The sequence below is a fragment of the Periplaneta americana genome, chromosome 11, assembly GCF_040183065.1.
Source record: "Periplaneta americana isolate PAMFEO1 chromosome 11, P.americana_PAMFEO1_priV1, whole genome shotgun sequence".
In the NCBI taxonomy this organism is placed as follows: domain Eukaryota; kingdom Metazoa; phylum Arthropoda; class Insecta; order Blattodea; family Blattidae; genus Periplaneta; species Periplaneta americana.
In genome coordinates, this window is record NC_091127.1 from 121,488,932 (window position 1) to 121,506,857 (window position 17,926).

Consider the following 17,926-nt stretch of genomic DNA (forward strand, 5'->3'; position numbering starts at 1 on the left):
CGTCCAATTCATAACAGAAACAATTAATGTTCTCAGAAAAGAGCTAAGACAGCCCAGCCACTAGCCTTTACTAGCGAATAGAAGCTGGTGGGAGGAAATCGGGATGCGACGTAGGCAAATGGACGACAGTATCTGTGCGAAAATGATTCAATATTGAAAGCTCTTTCGTCACAGGAAAACGCGAACATATTTCTGGGACGTACTGTTTACTATGACCGTAAGGCTACTATGACTGTATATACGGTCTTGGATCTGTGTGGAGGACGGTTGAACTTCATTAGTAGAAGGGGTGGGAGTGAAGTGTATTCAAAAACTCAGGTACAATAAAAATTGAAATAAAAATAAAATGATGTCCATTTATAATATGCATAGAAGCATTGAAAGAACATGTTCGGCGACTTTCAGATGATAGAATTCCGAAGATACTAATGCGCATCAATAAACAGAATATCGACTATTGAATACCTAGAAGGTTATGGAGAGAGTATGTATGTATGTATTTATTTACACTGCAAGTGGGCAAGCACCCGGTGGCAGTGGTATATACAATATTAACAATACACAAAATGATAACCAATACACAATAAAATGAAGTAGTAGTCTTTTGTAATCTAGAAACAGATTTGAATGACCCATTTTAAATTTGGTATAGAAATATAATGCAATGAATGAGAAATGTTAAATATAAACAGAAACAGCAATTTTCTGTAATAAAGAAACAGGTCCTAGCAGCCTACTCTTGTATTTGTCAGAAAAATTGTAGCTGATTAGAGGTAGAGCTATCAGAAAAAATTCTACATTTTGCAGAAGGAAAAGAAGATATAGGCACTAAAAGATCAAATCTGTGCACATTCCTTCCTTAATGTAGCTGGATAGATATAAAGCGAGTAGTTTTATGTAACCTAGAACACACTGAAGGCCTAAATCTGCTATATTTCATTTTAAAAGGAAATGATATTTAAAACACACAAGAAAATTTAGACACATATCTCGACCAAGCATAGTAGTGAGTTTCTTTTTATACTGTATTTACGTAGGAATCTTCAGAAACTTATTTCTGGCGTAAAAATCTTCAGTGAAGTTAACTAGTACCGAGCGAGAAGTCACACAATAAGCGCAATTTTACAGACATCAGCGGAAAAAGTGTCAACACTAAATTGCTTTTTTTATGTCAGGAAGTACGATCGTTGCATTTCAGAGCTTGAGCATATTGCAGTTACTTCTTTCTGTTATTTGAGGTAAGTGAAGAGGAATGTGTGCTCATGAAGCATTCTCAAGGGATTTTTGTTAGTTATATACAATAAAAGTGATTTAATACAGTTGTATGATTTTTGTTGTTTTAATAGTGAAGTTACTTTCCAGTTTGTCAGTAACAGGATAAATTTTTCTCGGTCATCACAGAAATACAGATCCAAGACGCAGTAAGTTAATATATAAATTAAACTATTGTGAAACAAAATAAAAATTGTTACGGACCCAGGCTCGAAATGGTAGAAGACAGATTTCCAAAAAGGGGAGAAAATTTATAGAATCCCTGTAATTACGTGAAACGATTATGCTCTCAGTTGGTTATTGTAATATTTACATTTTTAAGAAATCGATTCTTATTTATAAGGCTTGTGAATATGATTGACAGTGAAATAAATTTAATGTAATTGGTATTTGTTTTATCATCAATAATTTATTTTATTTTATTTCTTTATTGCATATATAACATATATTGGTACAAATATTTACAATGGAATTACTGTGTTTCATCTGAATTGGTACGTTGGACAGCCGTTAGTATGGGTCTATGATAAGATAAAAAATATATATAATTCATGCAAGAAAGTAAGTCTATCTCTCTACAAACATATCAATGAAAGAGTCTGATCCGCTGCTAAGTGAGTGACGTTAAAAAAATGTTATGTTTTATTTAACGACGCTCGTAACTGGCAAGGTTATATCAACGTCGCCGGTGTGCCGGAATTTTGTCCCGTAGGAGTTCTTTTACATGCCAGTAAATCTACTGACATGAGCCTGTCGCATTTAAGTACACTTAAATGCCATCGACCTGGTTCGCGATCGAACCCGCAACCTCGGACATAGAAGGTCAGCGCTATACCAACTGCACCAACCAGGCCGACCGACGTTAAAATATTCACGTATTAACCCATTGTCGTTGGTAAGCAAGTGACGTCATATGTTTAAATTTTCGTCAAGTTTTATCCATTTGAACCTCGAACATAAATGTGTCACGTTAAAATGTTGCCAAACTACGAACGCGAAGTTTCCAAGGACAACTAGAAAACGTAGAAAAATACAGAGATGATCTCGTTAGAGAGTGGTTCAGTAGCAGTATAAGGAGAAAAATATGTTAAATTTTGTAATTTATATGGAATAAATAAATACTTCAGTGATTATGAACAGGTTGAATATGATGCACACATCATTAACGCTGCTCCGGTCTAGGATACGAACGTCTGTCCGTTGTCAGAAAAGTAATGTAATATATTTTGTCATTAAGCATTTCTTTCGGCGAGATGGTACTTCACAGATTTATCCGTTGTCACTATGATGTCCTATACTATGTTAAGTTAAGGTCTGATGTTATACTGACCTTGCATCACAAGAATATAGTGTAGGTTGAAAAAAAAAACTCTAAAAAACATTAAAATCTCGAAATCGATCTCGTCATATTGCAGGCCTATATTTAGAGTCGGCCTTAGGAGTTGCGGAACCCAATTGGAAACATTTGGTGCACCATGGTCACAGAAAAGGTTTCCATAATCTATCTATCGGTAAATATAGTTTGTTACAAACCTAGGTAACTTATATCTCTATTAAAATTTAAAAATTAAATCCTTGGCGCAACAGACCATTAAGGACCAAGGATAACCTGCGATGCTGGCATCACGTCCACTTCAGTAGAGGTGAACGATCATCCAACCAAACGGAGATATCATGTGGTTAGCACAATGATTTCCCCAGCCGTTATAGCTAGTTTCCGTAACCAGATTTCGTTACCTATCGTAGCTCCCAAAATGCAACACGATACTGGGTGGGCACCGGTCCCATACACTGGCCGAAATTTCATGAAAAAAATTCTTTTCCATCAGGACGTGAATCACAGCGCATTCCGTAACTCTCCTTGGCACGATTGTTACCTTAGACAACGACGAAACGGCGCGGGACTTATACTGTATATCTGTTATACAGAGTCATCATTTTACTTTTACTTCAATTTTTATTGTACCTGAGTTTTTCAATGTACTTCCCTCTCACTCCTTTTACTAATGAAGTTCAACCGTCCTCCGCACAAAACCAAGGTCGCATATGCAGTTAAAGTCAGTGAGTTAGTGAGTATAGTACGTTCCAGAAATATGGTCGCGTTTTCCAATGAAGAAAGAACATTAATTATTGAAGCATATTTTCGCACAGATACTGTGCGTCCGTTTGCTTACGTCGCATCCTGATTTCCCCACATTTTTCTGCTCGCCCCTCTGTAAAGGCTGGTGGCTGGGCTGTCTTAGCTCTTTTCTGAAAACATTTTCTGTGAGGAACTGAACGTCTATGTAATATTAACTTATACAACTGTTTAAAAATAATTTAAATAAAAGGGCCTCGTTAAGTGATCTGCCCTCTTTCCACGACCCTGCGACATAACCACTTGGACGGACAGTAAATAGTATGTCTTCCTGGAATTTGGTTAAGATAAAGGAAAAGAACATGCAACAAAATGAAGGTTTAAGGAAAAACTATAGATTTTAATGGGTTTACAACGTGTTTCAATCAGGGGTGGTCGGTCAAAGTCCTCACTTAAACTAAGCTGTTGTCAAGCATTTTATATTACTTCCGTTGTGTGAAGTGAAGCCTTCAGTGGAATGAGGGATGGACTTTAGAGTCTATTCTAAACTACAAAACTCAAACTTAAAAAAAAAAAAAAAAAAAAACTGCGCCCGAGCACGAGCTTCTGATCTTTCGGGCTGCAATGCCTAATGTACCGGTAGCTCAAGTGTAAAGTATTAAATAAATAAATTCTAATTCAAATAAATTCTAATTCCAAATGATCTAAAAGTTCTTCAAAGTATTAAAAATGACCAATAAATGCCGAAAAAAAATATAAACGTGACCAATAAATGCCGAAAAAAATATAAAAATGACGTATTAGTTCAAAAACGTCAAAAAGTGCAAAAAATTCAATGTAATAAATTATTTTTTTAGGTTGATATTAACATAGAAAGGATTTCTATATTAATAGGCATCGTCCTCATGTGAAAAATAAGATGACTTTTCATCAACATCCACCCCCTAATGATGATAAATGCATAGGTCTAATACACAAAAAAAAACCAAAGGAACTATTGTGTTTAATATATTAGGCCTATAGCCTAATAACTTTTAGGCCTACATCTGCTAACATGTCAAATTATGACAATGTAGAATATTTTGTCCTTGCTTTCCACAGATGAAGTTATATCTGCATTACGTAGCAATGGCGTTTCTCACAGCAACACTGGTGGCAGTACATAATGTGAAGGCTGACGACGAGCATGATACCACAGGTGAAGATACCGTCTCCGGCGTCGGTAAGGCCCCGGGTGCTGCCACTGATATCCGCAAGAGAATATGCACATGGAGAGATATCAGGAACTCTATACTGCAAGCGTGCGAGCACTCCGGTACGCCCGAAAACTGGACAGCTCTAGGTGGGGATTTATCTCTGAACAAAAGAGATTTCAGAGTAGACTACCTATAACTTTACCCGACTTATAAATGCAAAAAAAGTCATATCTTGAACATTTGTGGTTCGCTACTGATGTGACGCGATATAACTAGCATTGTGACAAAAAAAAAAAAAAAAAAAAAACCTAATGGGGAACATGCAAGAGTTTTATTTTCGGTTGAAAGTTGAACTTTTCAGTAGGTAATGGCCTACACAGTGATTCAAAAGTCCGACTACGTAGACAAATTCCGTTATTGGTACAGATAGCGAAAAATGGAAAGATGGGAAAGTTTCACGATTACTAAAATGTAGCACTTTACAACATATAGAATATACAACTCGCATTTAAAAGTGTCATTCACATTCTTTGTTTTAATTTAATTTGTGAAGGAAGATCGTGTTTCCTGGACCTATTTCTTCGTTCAAATTTGAATAAATGTTGTACTTACCAAAACTGCTCTGGTGGTGTAGGCTAAACCGCAAATGCGAATAAGAATTATGCACTATCGAATAAGCTTATTTTTTAAATGTTACCAGTTCTCACGCCAAAAATTCCAACATGATATAACCTAAGTTTTTTTTACGATCAACACACAACACAGTTAATATTTCATTTTGACAAGACTGGATTATTAACGGAATTAAAACAGAATTTCAAGTTTAAATTTTAACACTACACTGAATTTCAACTCAGCAGCGCTATCAAAAATGCACTAAAGATCAATCTAAATTGAGAAACGTGATTTATTATTCTACCGCCAAATTGAACTGCGATAGTGGGAACCGTAAGCAACGGTGGGAACTAACCACTGCTTACGTAAGCAACGGAACCAACCCCGACAAGTGAATGATATAAATGCGTGGTTAAGCGCCAAAGATGAAAACTGATATGCATGTTATCATTAATTTCATTATCTAATTTTATACTAACATGATTAAACTAACGTAAAACATACAGTAATAACCTACGCTATGCACTACATTGAAAAACAACTTTTAACGTCGTGTAATATTTTTCCCTACCCCTAATTAATCAATATAACATCTGTAATCCAATTGGATACAATTTTTAAACCCAGCCTTCTTACTAGTTGACCTCCTTTCTGAAATAATAATAATTTTAATAAAATCCAAGTGGTAATTTAGGGGTCTAATTGAATATATTCGTTATTGTCTATTTTCAGCTTCAATATTTCCTGTATGGAGACCACTACGACCATTCCTCACAATACTGGATGATGTTAAAGAAGAAACAATTCGAGATTTACGTCGTAGATGTTGTGTTGTTGGTTGCACAAATCTTGATTTTGTTGGTTCATGTAATAATTAACATTTCTATTTCTTACTTTCTTTCTTCTTAGTTTTATTTTAATAAATTGATAAGTAACTATTGCGCATCACATGAACAAAACAGAACAATGTTAGCCTACTATTTGACTCGAGTTTATTATTTACTACAAACTCCTAAACTAAATTTTTCCCAAACCAAATAAAACCGTCTACTTATTTTTCCCAGTTCCACAATAACTGTAGCTATTTGGTTTTCTAACTTCATAAACATTTACCATTAAAATATCCTACATTTCCTTGCTTTATAATTATCTTTTGTATGTTACAATGCTGGTTTCTTCTTGTCCTCACCCTGTCTCTTCTTTGAGTATTTACTACTACTTTTGACACTCTCCATATCCCTAGTTCGTGTGCAATATCACCTATTTACTTTAAATGTAATGGTTTGTCTGTTTATAGTGAACATGAAACTTAATGTAACAGTGACCTAAACACAGATCAAACATTAACCTAAATTAAAGACCAGATAGACCTATATTATTCTATCATAAAATTGCGAAAATAAATTGGATTGTAAAAGAAAGGAAACTAACAGAGACAAGCGAATGATAGTTACTCATTCTTGCTATGTTCACAGTAAGCCTATGCCAATTGACCTCCAGTTAAAACAAACCTAGCACTTACATTTGCTTTTATCGCAATGCGTTGTTGGTTATATTTTTTTGGAAATGACCATTTTGGCTTTTCAATTTTTCCTGATATTGGATTACTGATGTGAACTTCAATCTCTGCTTAATGATCATGGTAATCTTGTTAACGCAATTGGATATTCACACTACCAGTGTCAATTCTGAGTACTATCATTTTGCCAGTTTCCTGCCTTTGTTATCAAGATAACGGTATACATTTCAATATAGCTGTTCAAAGCAACATGTGTAATCAAAATCTGATAGGATGTGAACTATAAGAAGATAATGATTCTTCAATGACTGTTGATTATAATCATTACTACCAGATAATTCATATAATATAGAGATGGTAAGTGTTAAATTCCGCCATTTTATAATATTGATTCACATATTGACCTTAACTAAGATAAACTTATTTTGCTTTAAATTACATTTGTAATACGAGTACATTGATAAATCCACCACTTGGACTAACGGTTAGTGCATCTGACTGTGAAACGAGCAGGCCCAGGTTCAAATCCTGGTTGGGGTTTTCCCTCAACCAATTGAAGCAGAATTGCTGGGTAACTTTCGGCATTGGACTCGGACTCGTTTCGCCATCATATAATAGGCCTATACGAGGCCTGTCTAAAAAGTATCCGACCTTTAGCCAGAAAAAATATTTCAAATACCTGACGGGGTTGGGACCCTAATCCCCTTCAAAGTAGGCCCCTTATGCTTGCACACACTTAGCCCACCGATCCTTCCACTGCCGGAAACACCTCTGGAAGTCTTCTTTTGGAATGGTGTTCAGCTCCGTCGTCGCGTTCCGCATTATCTCTTCTCTGCTCTCAAAACGGGATCCTTTCAGTGGTGTCTTCAATTTTGGAAACAACCAGAAGTCGCAAGGAGCCAGGTCTGGAGAGTAGGGAGGTTGGCAAACGGTTGTAATTCCATGTTTGGCCAAGAAAGTGTGGATCAATTGGGATGAATGTGCGGGGGCGTTGTCGTGATGCAAGTGCCAGTTGTTCGCCGTCCACATGTCTGGTCTTTTGCGCCGAACTGCATCACGGAGTCGCCGGAGAACATCGTGATAGTACTCCTTTGTCACCGTTTGTCCTTCCGTTGCGTATTTGTGATGCACAATTCCACGGACATCAAAGAAAACAGTCAGCATCACCTTGATTTTGCTTCGCACCTGCCGCGCTTTCTTCGGCCTTGGAGACTCGGGATGCTTCCATTGCGACGACTGTCTTTTTGTTTCTGGGTCGTGCCCATACACCCATGACTCATCTCCAGTTATCACGGTGTTCAGAAACCCAGGATCAGCGTTGGCGGTGTCCAGAAGGTCCTTTGCAACGTCACGACGGAGGTCTTTTTGTTCCGGGGACAACAACGAATTTCGCAGCCACTCGGTTCATGTTCAAATCATCACGCAAAATTGCATGTGCAGAATCTTTACTCACTCCAACCTCTTCGGCAATCTCCCGCACGGTCAAATGACGATCTGCCATCACCAAATTTCGCACCCTCTCAACAACAGCTGCACTTCGAGCAGTTTGGGGCCTGCCACAACGCTGCTCACTCTCCGCTGATGTGCGGCCATCTTTGAATCGGTTGAACCACTCCTTAATTTGTGTTACACCCATCGCATCTTCCCCAAACACCTGCTGAATCTTACTAATTGTTTGACTTTGAGAATCACCAAGCTTTTGACAAAATTTGATGCAGTATCTTTGCTCAATTCGTTCAGTCATCTTGTGAGAAAACTAAATCCGACAAACACTTAGAACAGCACCTTACTTGGCGACCACCAGCCAGTGATTGGCACAAGCGAATGCGGTGAAAAAATTCAAGCATGCGCATTACGGTTCCTCCTTCCACCGTGCACAGTGGCGCCGCCTTAGAATCACTACTTTGCGTGGGAAAATTTAAGGTCGGATACTTTTTAGACAGACCTCGTACATATCCATATCAGAGTCCGAGTTAAGTTTAAGGTGTAACGTGCTGTAATTGTACAAGAGCACAGCTATTCAGCTACCCAATCATTCACAAAATAGGAGTGGTTAGAACAATAAGCCTCAGGCTGTAGTGCAAACCTTTGGGTCCCTACTCTGTACAAGAAAAAAAAAACCTTAATGAATTCCACTACTTGATATATTATTTTCAAGAGAATTACCATGTTCACTAATTTCAACATATCGATGGCTAAGAAATGATACCTTGTATCTACGAATTTGCAGATGAATAAAAAAGAATGTTTTAGAATTAATTTTTCTCAAAATAGACAAATTCTTTATATTATATATTTCTACTTTACAATATCTTCTAATAGAGGACAAAATATTAGTCAACTATCCAATTTTGTGAACATAATAATAATATAGTTAATCTAAATAATAATGTAGTTAAACTAAATGATCATTCTTGTAGATACTGGTATCACTTCTTGGCCATTGAAATATGGTCAGGGGAAGGAAACGTCAGTGTCCATAATAAGATGTTCTGAGAAAATGACGTTTTAATGCGTGGATATCGACTATTCTTTCTTCACAGTACATATCTTCAAACCTGTTTTACAAGGACTATGTTGCTTATTAGTGCGTGGTGACTCAAAAGACTCGTAGATCCCTGAAAATCAACAGAGTGTACTACTCAACTAACAAATGTCAAAAACTGTACATTGACTGTTTTCAAGAATACTAAATTTTCAACCTTATATTAAAAATTAATAAACATTAATTTTTGAATGGTATATTACTATGTTATTATTATTATTATTATTATTATTATTATTATTATTATTATTATTATTATTATTACTATCATCATCATCATAAATATGATCGTCGAAATCATTCATAATTGTGACATAAAAGGCAAATACATTTTTGGGTTAAGAAGCCTTCAACATTCAACTTAAACACTTTGAGTCATTTTAACTTATTGCCATCCTTTTAGGTAGGAGATTTATGTCGTTCTACTAGTGTTATCACCGGGGAAAAAATGTAATAAGGTAGCTAACAAGAAAATATTATAATAATGCACTGGAGGTGAGCACTTTATAATTTATTTGACACATTACAAATGGTATGCAGTACAGTGTATAACTGCTTTATCTCAGCACTCTATTTTTACATGTCATGATTTATTTTTCTGTCGATCAAACTTTTATGGAAGGTTTAAAGAAGGTGACTGATGCACAAACTCGAAACAGAATAGAGGAAAAGACAGAGACAGAGACTTTTTTAATTGGGAATGTGTGCAATTTAAGTAATATTCTATACCACAAATAATATATTATAATATGTATATAAAGAAATGTGAGAAAAAATCTTTTCAGAACACAAAAGTTCCATTTTTTTTTACAATCTATAAAAATTCATACTGCAAAAAAATCGTACTGCGTATTAAAAATTCATGCCCCACCAGTCTTCTGGGGACCCTTCTGCGTCATATTGATTTTGTCACCAAGACTGAGCGCCATTCCCTAAAAATAAAATAAATTATATTAGTAAATATTACATTTAAGACAATCAGATATTCCAAAATTTTGCTCTGTCAACCTAAATCAGGGATGGGAAATAAGGGTTGAGAGTCAAGTTAGCTTGGTGTACTCACTCCACATCTCTGGCAGAAGCATCAGCATCATTACCTTCTTACCTGATTTTTGTTTTCATCTATACTAATAATAAATCTGTAGCCGAAATTTTTCTAGTAATTTTCGATTTTCCAAAAATAATTGGTCCTAACATATATAATTAACCACCCTGAAACCGAAAATCGCTTTTTTGAAATTTTTGTTTGTATGTCTGTCTGTCTGTATGTTTGTTACCTTTTCACATGATAATGGCTGAACAGATTTCGATGAAAATTGGAATATAAATTAAGTTCGTTGTAACTTAGATTTTAGGCTATATGGCATTCAAAATACATTATTTAAAAGGGGGGTTATAAGGGGGCCTGAATTAAATAAATCGAAATATCTCGCTTATTATTGATTTTTGTGAAAAATGTTACATAACAAAAGTTTCTTTTAAAATAATTTGCGATAAGTTTTATTCCTTGAAAAATTTTGATAGGACTGATATTTAATGAGATAAATGAGTTTTAAAATTAAAATAATTGCCATCTAAGGCCGTGTAATGAATTAAAAAACAAATGACTTCGTCTATAAGGGGCCTTGGACAGCAACAATCGAAAGCTATGAAAGATAGCCTATAGAGAATGTTTCTGTGTTTGTATGAAGTAATATCGGAAGCTAAAGTAACCGATTTGTATAATTAATTATTATTTCACCATTGGAAAGTGTAGTTTCTCTAGATGGACATAATGCTATAATGTTATTACAGTAACTTCTGATATGATATGATATGATATGATATGATATATGATATATGATATGATATGATATACGATATGATATATGATATGATATGATATGATATGATATGATATGATATAATATAATATAATATAATATAATATAATATATGTAATATTATATAATATAATTTAAATTATTTGAAGGGTTCAGAACCATAGTGGGCCAAGCGCCATTTACTGAATACGTAGAAAACAAGGGTTAAAATTAAGTTATTACCATAATTCAATGGAAACCTATAACAAGTAAAATAAAATATACACATTAAATCTAAATGATGTCAATCTTCATTAAACTATGGTTGCATGTAATAAAAATTAAGAAACATGTTAAAGGAATTGTGAATGCACCAAATGAGTGTCTCTGGACCAAAATGATCGCATTTTAATTATTTGGATGCAATTTAAATTAAGTAACATATTAAACGATTTATCCTTCTATCAAACACGAATGTTCCCTAGATCAAATGTCCTATTTTAATTATGTAATTACTTTATATTTATTTCTAACGGGTGCAGCAGAACGCACGGGTACGGCTAGTACTTTGAATAAAGCAGGGAATTTCATAGGCGATAATAGGCCAAGATAATATACTGTAATTTAGAGTCAGATTATTTACATACTTTGAATCTGAGATATAGGATTCCATGCTTTACATCCCTTCCCAAGGAAGCCATACAAAGGATTTTTGTCAAAATCATACAAATCTAATTACAAGCAAGACGAATACATACCTGGCTCTTGGCTCTAATACGAATATGTCCTGTGACAGGAGCATCTGGTTTGTTGAATGGCTTCTCTATGCTCAAGTTGGCAAGGGCATCTTCACCAAAGATGGAACGAGCATACATGTTGGCAGCCATGAATCCGCATTGTCCAGACAAAGCCTGCAAGGAAAGAAATACCACATTGCATAATCATTTTCTGATAATATGCTTATGTAGTTCTAGCCATCTATCACTTCAGTTAAAAACTCGTACCTTCTCTGGCGTCAAACATTTCATATTTGTGCTGCTTATTAAATGACGAAGATATTCATGGAGATCTGTCAAGTTGGTATTTACAGAAACCTGTTGAAAATATGAAAACAAAATTATAATCATATGACAGTAAACCATGACACTATGTAATGTTATTATTTGTTATAACAAGTGTATTCTTTTTGATAAAAGATTAATAAAGTATAGATAGGAGTTATAAGATTTTAGGCTTCCAGAGTTGTTCGATCATAATGTGGTTTCTGGTATGTAAGTCTTGTTATGGAGGCAACAGTTCCTAATAAACCAGAAATTCTTACTGGTTCCAGTTTCAAAATTTATAAGAAATTCGAAGCTGAAGAGACTTTTTACCATTTTTGACTATGACTGTACTTATAAAAAAGAACTTACAAGCAAACATTCTCATAGCGCAGATAAAAAAGTTAATTTTTTTTTTCCACTATGTTAATAATGTCAAAATAAGCGCTTAAACACATTTTGGCTACTCGAGCGCAATTACAAAGGAACGTCCAGAAAGTATGTTTCATTGGGACTGTTTACAGAAAACACAACTTCATGGAAAGATTTATTGAAACACATTTCAACATATTCAGCACCGAAACTGAGACATTTGTCATACCATGGGATCAACAGACGGCTTTCACACACTGGTTTTGATCCCAGGCAACAGACTTCGACACAGGGATACAAAAGTTGATCCCATGGTATGACAAATGTCTCAATTCCAGTGGGGAATATATTGAAAAACAGCTCAACAATTGCTGTATCTGTTCCAATAAATCTTTCCATGAAATTGTATTTTCTTTCTGTAAACGACTCCAGGGAAACTTACTTTCTGTACAGCCCTCTTAATTGCGCTCGAGTGGCCAAAATTTGTATAAGCACTTGTTTTGACATTATTAACATGGTGGAAGAAAAGAAATTAACTTTTTTATCTGCCCCCATAAGAATGTTTGCTTGTTAGAAAAGAGTAAAGATTGAAGGCGAACTCTGTATGCATGAAAGAGGAACAACAGCACAGAGATGTACTTTCAGCAATTCTATTCAACCTTTCTCTAAAATTTCCAACTTCATACTTTAGGCTGAAAGATTATCAAGTCATCACAACAATGACAAAATGCAATCTAATCTACTACACAGTAAAATTAAGCAATGTCTCTTCATTTAAAGAGTTATTTTTTAAGAGAAAACAAAACTTTTGTCAACCCTGAATGTGGAGAATTAGGGGAGAGTCGGGTAGTATCGGACAGTGCATTTCTTTCATCTACCACCATATGATAGTACCTGAATGACATCGTTACGTTTCTCTATGCGACATCACAGAAACGTAACCATGTCAATCAGGTACTATCATCGTGTGGTAGATGAAAGAAACTCAATGTCCGATATTACCCGATGTCCGATACTACCCGACTCTCCCCTAAAGGGGTTTGATTCTGGGATGGATACCAAGTTGTTCTGGAAGTTACTGTACAGAGTAACATACAAAAACTAAGAAAGAGAAGATGAGGTCAGATATGGAATGAAGCCTAAATCCTGAAGTGCAAGTAAGAATAAATGAAATTGTTTTTAACTGCTCTGATTAAATTGACAGCTAATCTTGACAACTACATATGGATACCTCAAAACCTTAGTGATCCAAGTATCAATTTATTACTTTTGAGAAAAACAAGGAAATGTGTTTTCAGTTGCTATAATCAATTAATGTTTTAATATTTCTTATTTATGATGCCATCTATTATTACAGTCACCCTGAGTGGCGCAGTTGGTATAATGCTGGCCTGTGCCCGAGGTTGCGGGTTCGATCCCAGCTCAGGTCGATGGCATTTAAGTGTGCTTAAATGCGACAGGCTTATGTCACTAGATTTAGTGGCATGTAAAAGAACTCCTGCGGGACAAAATTCCGGCACACCGGATATAATCTCGGCAGTTGTGAGCGTCGTTAAATAAACCATATATATTTCTATTTTTACATATTCTAAATTAATTGTGCATGTGTGAATTACAAATTTTGTTTTAGTTTTAAGAAAATAATTATTTTCCAAAAGAAGCTGCTACTTGGATCATTGCTGTACTGACTACATCAAGAAATTATTTCACAATTAACTAGGATAATAATTTTAAAAATGTAATGAAACTTTATTTTATGTGAAATTTTATTTCATTAAAGAAATAAAACACTTTTAGACATTAAAGCTTCAAGGCGAAAGTTACTTACACAAAGCTCGTGTTCCTTTATGAATAAAATAGGCGTATGATGTTTTGAATGGAAAATGGATACAAAGAAATTAATAATTACACTTTTGCAAACATTTTGTTTCATACAAAAGGAACAAAATCAAAACTTTTCTCAATTTCTGTTTTTTCTACTACCTAACATGTCCTGTAAGGTGAACAAACAGAAGAAAATGAATTAGTTTTATTTCAGTCACTTTCATCTTTACTATCTCCTCTCACAGTTATTGCATTGTTGCCTTCTACATCTGCTCTTCTCTGCACAAATGGTAGGTTGTTGACAAAATTATACCTTATTGGATATGATTTCTCATCTTGTTTTGGAATAAACTTGGTCAGGGCTAGCAAACATGTTCCTCTATTTTTTCTGTTGTTCAATTCCACTTCATGGTAAGTATTAACGTCACAAGTCTTTACAGACTCCATTAAAATAGAGCCCTTTTTCGAATGTTGCCCAACGCATATTTGAAATCATGACTTTTATATCTGCTGTATTTTTCTTTTGCTTCATGAGTATCTTTCACAATCCAAAGTCGAAAAGCTAATTTTTTTTCCAAATAGTTCACTTCAAATTAATTTTTTTCCTCAGCTTTCTATCAGTTTTTTCCACATCTCTGGAGTGTACTTGGGCCACTTTAACAGGAAAGAAATGCTTGGATCATTAATGCATTGACAAATCTCAAGAAATCGTTGGAATAAAAGGGATTTTGTAGGTCTTGGGTGGCAGATGTTTCAATTAGCACCTGGATCATTCCAGCATTAAAAGAAAAACATTTTTCGTATTTGATAGTGCCCTTAATGTAAATTTTTCAAATTTGCACTTGGATCACTAAGGTTCTGAGATATCCATACGTTAATTCTAAAATATTACCAAAAATAAATCGACAAACTGACTAGGCAACAACATACCTTGTTTTCCCACTCAAACTCGGCCCACATCTGCCTGAACTCCGTGTCATTGCAGGATGCAGGCACAATGTAGTCCATGATGTCAATATGGATATCATTCAGCACCACAACGTTGCGGTCTGAGGCAGCACCACTCACATCATAAACTAAGGCACAAGTAATTTACTTCATATCAGTCACTCTTGCTACTGAAATCTCAAGGTAGTGATGACAATAAATGAAATTATGACGACGATAATGATGCTGATAAGAATCAAGAGGAGAATTGTGACAAAGCTGATAACCGTGACAATAGTGGTAGCAGCTGCACTAGAATGCGTACAAGTAAAGATAGTGGTGGCATCGGGGCATGACAGTCTGAGATTCCTTTACCATGAAAAATGCCATAATACAGTAGAGTTTGATATATTTGAGACATGCAGTGTCACTATACTCACCAATATTGCCAAAAATTATACCATTCTCTGTGGAGGCGACCTTCACATTGGCCTTGATGTTGCAGAAATCTCGAGGAGCCAAAACAACAGGCTGAGGTTTCTCAACCAATTTTAAATCTCCCAGCGTAGCCAGCTCAAGGGTACAGTTCTGTAGTGTATCACCTAAATGCAAAAAACAGGTGTTAGATTTAGTTTCTTTACTCATAACACTTAAGCTGATCATCCCATCTAGAGATTTTCTCTGGTTTCCTATTCTTCTACAAATCCTATGGTTTAGGTATCAGAGGTAATAATAAGATATGAAATTCTTTCTGTTTATTTTTATTTTTTTTTTAAGTTGGTTATTTAACGATGCTGTATCAACTACGAGGTTATTTAGCGTCGATGAGACTGGTGATAGCAAGATGGTATTTGGCGAGATGATGAGGCCGAGGATTCGCCATAGATTACCTAGCATTCACCTTATGGTTGGGGAAAACATCGGAAAAAACCCAACAAGGTAATCAGCCCAAGCGGGGATCAAACCCGCGCCTGAGGTGAGATGCTAGCCGCTACTTTTATGCCAGATAGGCTATCAAAACCAAAATGTTCTTCAAATAACTAATATCCTCCATTTGAAAGTATATTAAAGATTATTTAAACATAATATATTTTCGAGTCTATATTTTTTCTGATACAGTAACAGCAAGTATTTATTTTAGATGGCACGGCGTACTGATTGGCACCCAGTTTCCCCTTAAGTTTTCCATTTTTTGTGCAGTATTTTCCATAATTTGCTTATTGTATCTTTTTTGCAAATAAATTGCAGTTTTGCAAAAGTATTCAAACATTTTTAAGCAATAACAGCAAACCCCTATTTAGCGTCAACCCTCATTTAAGGTTAATTATTCCATGTCCCCAGAAAAACATTAAATAGAGGTTCTACTGTATATCAAATCAATATCATTGCTGATGGTTCACGAAATAAGAGAGAAACGAGATATTGAAAGATCTTAGAAGAAATTACTTGATTTGTGAATTAAGAACAAATATTTCACCTACTCCTTGAATATGGAGGAGGATAAGAAGGAAGAAGAGGAGGAGATAGAAAGAAGCAGAAAGCAGATTATTTCACTACATGCAGCTTCAGTTAATGCATTACCTGTCTGGTTCACGATAAGAACATCCAGAACAATATCATATTGATTGACATGGACATAAGCTTCTGCATAGACCGGATCTGAGAAGCCAGTAAGCTGCGTGACCTTGTTCAGCTTGCTGAGTCCTGGCATCGACTCTGTGCCTCCCCCTATTCCCGAACCAATGCCATCTCTACGACCTCCAACCACCGCCTGGTTGAGGCTCAGCTCAAATACATTCTCAGAGCCACCAAGATCCCCTACACCACGAGATGACAGCTGCAGGAAGGAAATAGGGTCATCTGCGTGCACCACAGAGCCAGGCTTCTCCTTGGCCTAGAAATAGCAAACAAATTATCATACTTAATTATGTTACAGTAATGTTAAACAGTAATACTATAGTAATAGGCAATAATAATATTGTTTCGTTGTTGTTGCTGTTTTCCTATTATTGGATATTGACTTCTCAATGTTGGCCTTCTTCTTTGCTGCCTCTTATTCATTCCTTTTCCTTGAGATGTTTATGAAGACAATTACAGGCATTCATTAATCTGAAAAGTGCTGTTGCTGTTTTCCTTTGTCAATCTCCAATAGTTTTTGCATAATGTTGTACATTTTCATATATTTTTCCAATTAAAGCATCTTAATTTTATTTTTGTCTTTTGTTATATCTGTAGTGCTCGGGAAAAGGAGCACAAGCCAAAAATGTTAATTTTACAGGAGAAGGAAAAAAACTGTCTTCACACTGGTTTATGTCAACTTGATTTTTTTCTGTATGAATTATTGTAATGGGAGAAATACTTATGTCTCTTTTCCCAAGCGAGCAGATGTTCCGTAAGTTGTCAATAAATTATTAAAAAATGTTTGTGGAAACTGACTTATGCCACTTTTCCCAAGCACTGCAGACAGTGACGTCGCCAGGATCAGAGCAAAGGGGGTGCGTATGGGGTGCGAGATTTAAAAATGGTGTGCGAGCTGTAAAAATGTGGTACATAAAAAATCCAAAATGTTCTCTCATAACTTGCGCGCATACTATACATCTGTTTATTAATATTACTACGTATTATTATTATTATTATTATTATTATTATTATTATTATTATTATTATTATTATTATTGCTCATCACATCCATTACGATACACTAAGGAACGTAGTTTTTTCACATCCAAGAAACCGT

At 35.3% G+C, this 17,926-nt stretch overlaps 1 protein-coding gene across 1 annotated transcript in view; it reads right to left on the minus strand.

Moving 5' to 3' along the window:
* Positions 1–9,714: 9,714 nt before the first annotated feature.
* betaCOP (coatomer subunit beta) overlaps positions 9,715–17,926 on the minus strand; it is a 42,781-nt gene continuing 34,569 nt past the window's right edge. Inside the window, exons 14-19 of the mRNA XM_069839980.1 lie at positions 16,771–17,083; positions 15,630–15,791; positions 15,193–15,338; positions 12,031–12,120; positions 11,785–11,937; positions 9,715–10,156 (exon numbers count right to left, since the gene is read on the minus strand). Coding sequence (XP_069696081.1) covers positions 10,085–10,156; positions 11,785–11,937; positions 12,031–12,120; positions 15,193–15,338; positions 15,630–15,791; positions 16,771–17,083 — 936 coding nt within the window. The 3' untranslated portion in view covers positions 9,715–10,084. The remainder of the gene's footprint in view (positions 10,157–11,784; positions 11,938–12,030; positions 12,121–15,192; positions 15,339–15,629; positions 15,792–16,770; positions 17,084–17,926) is intronic.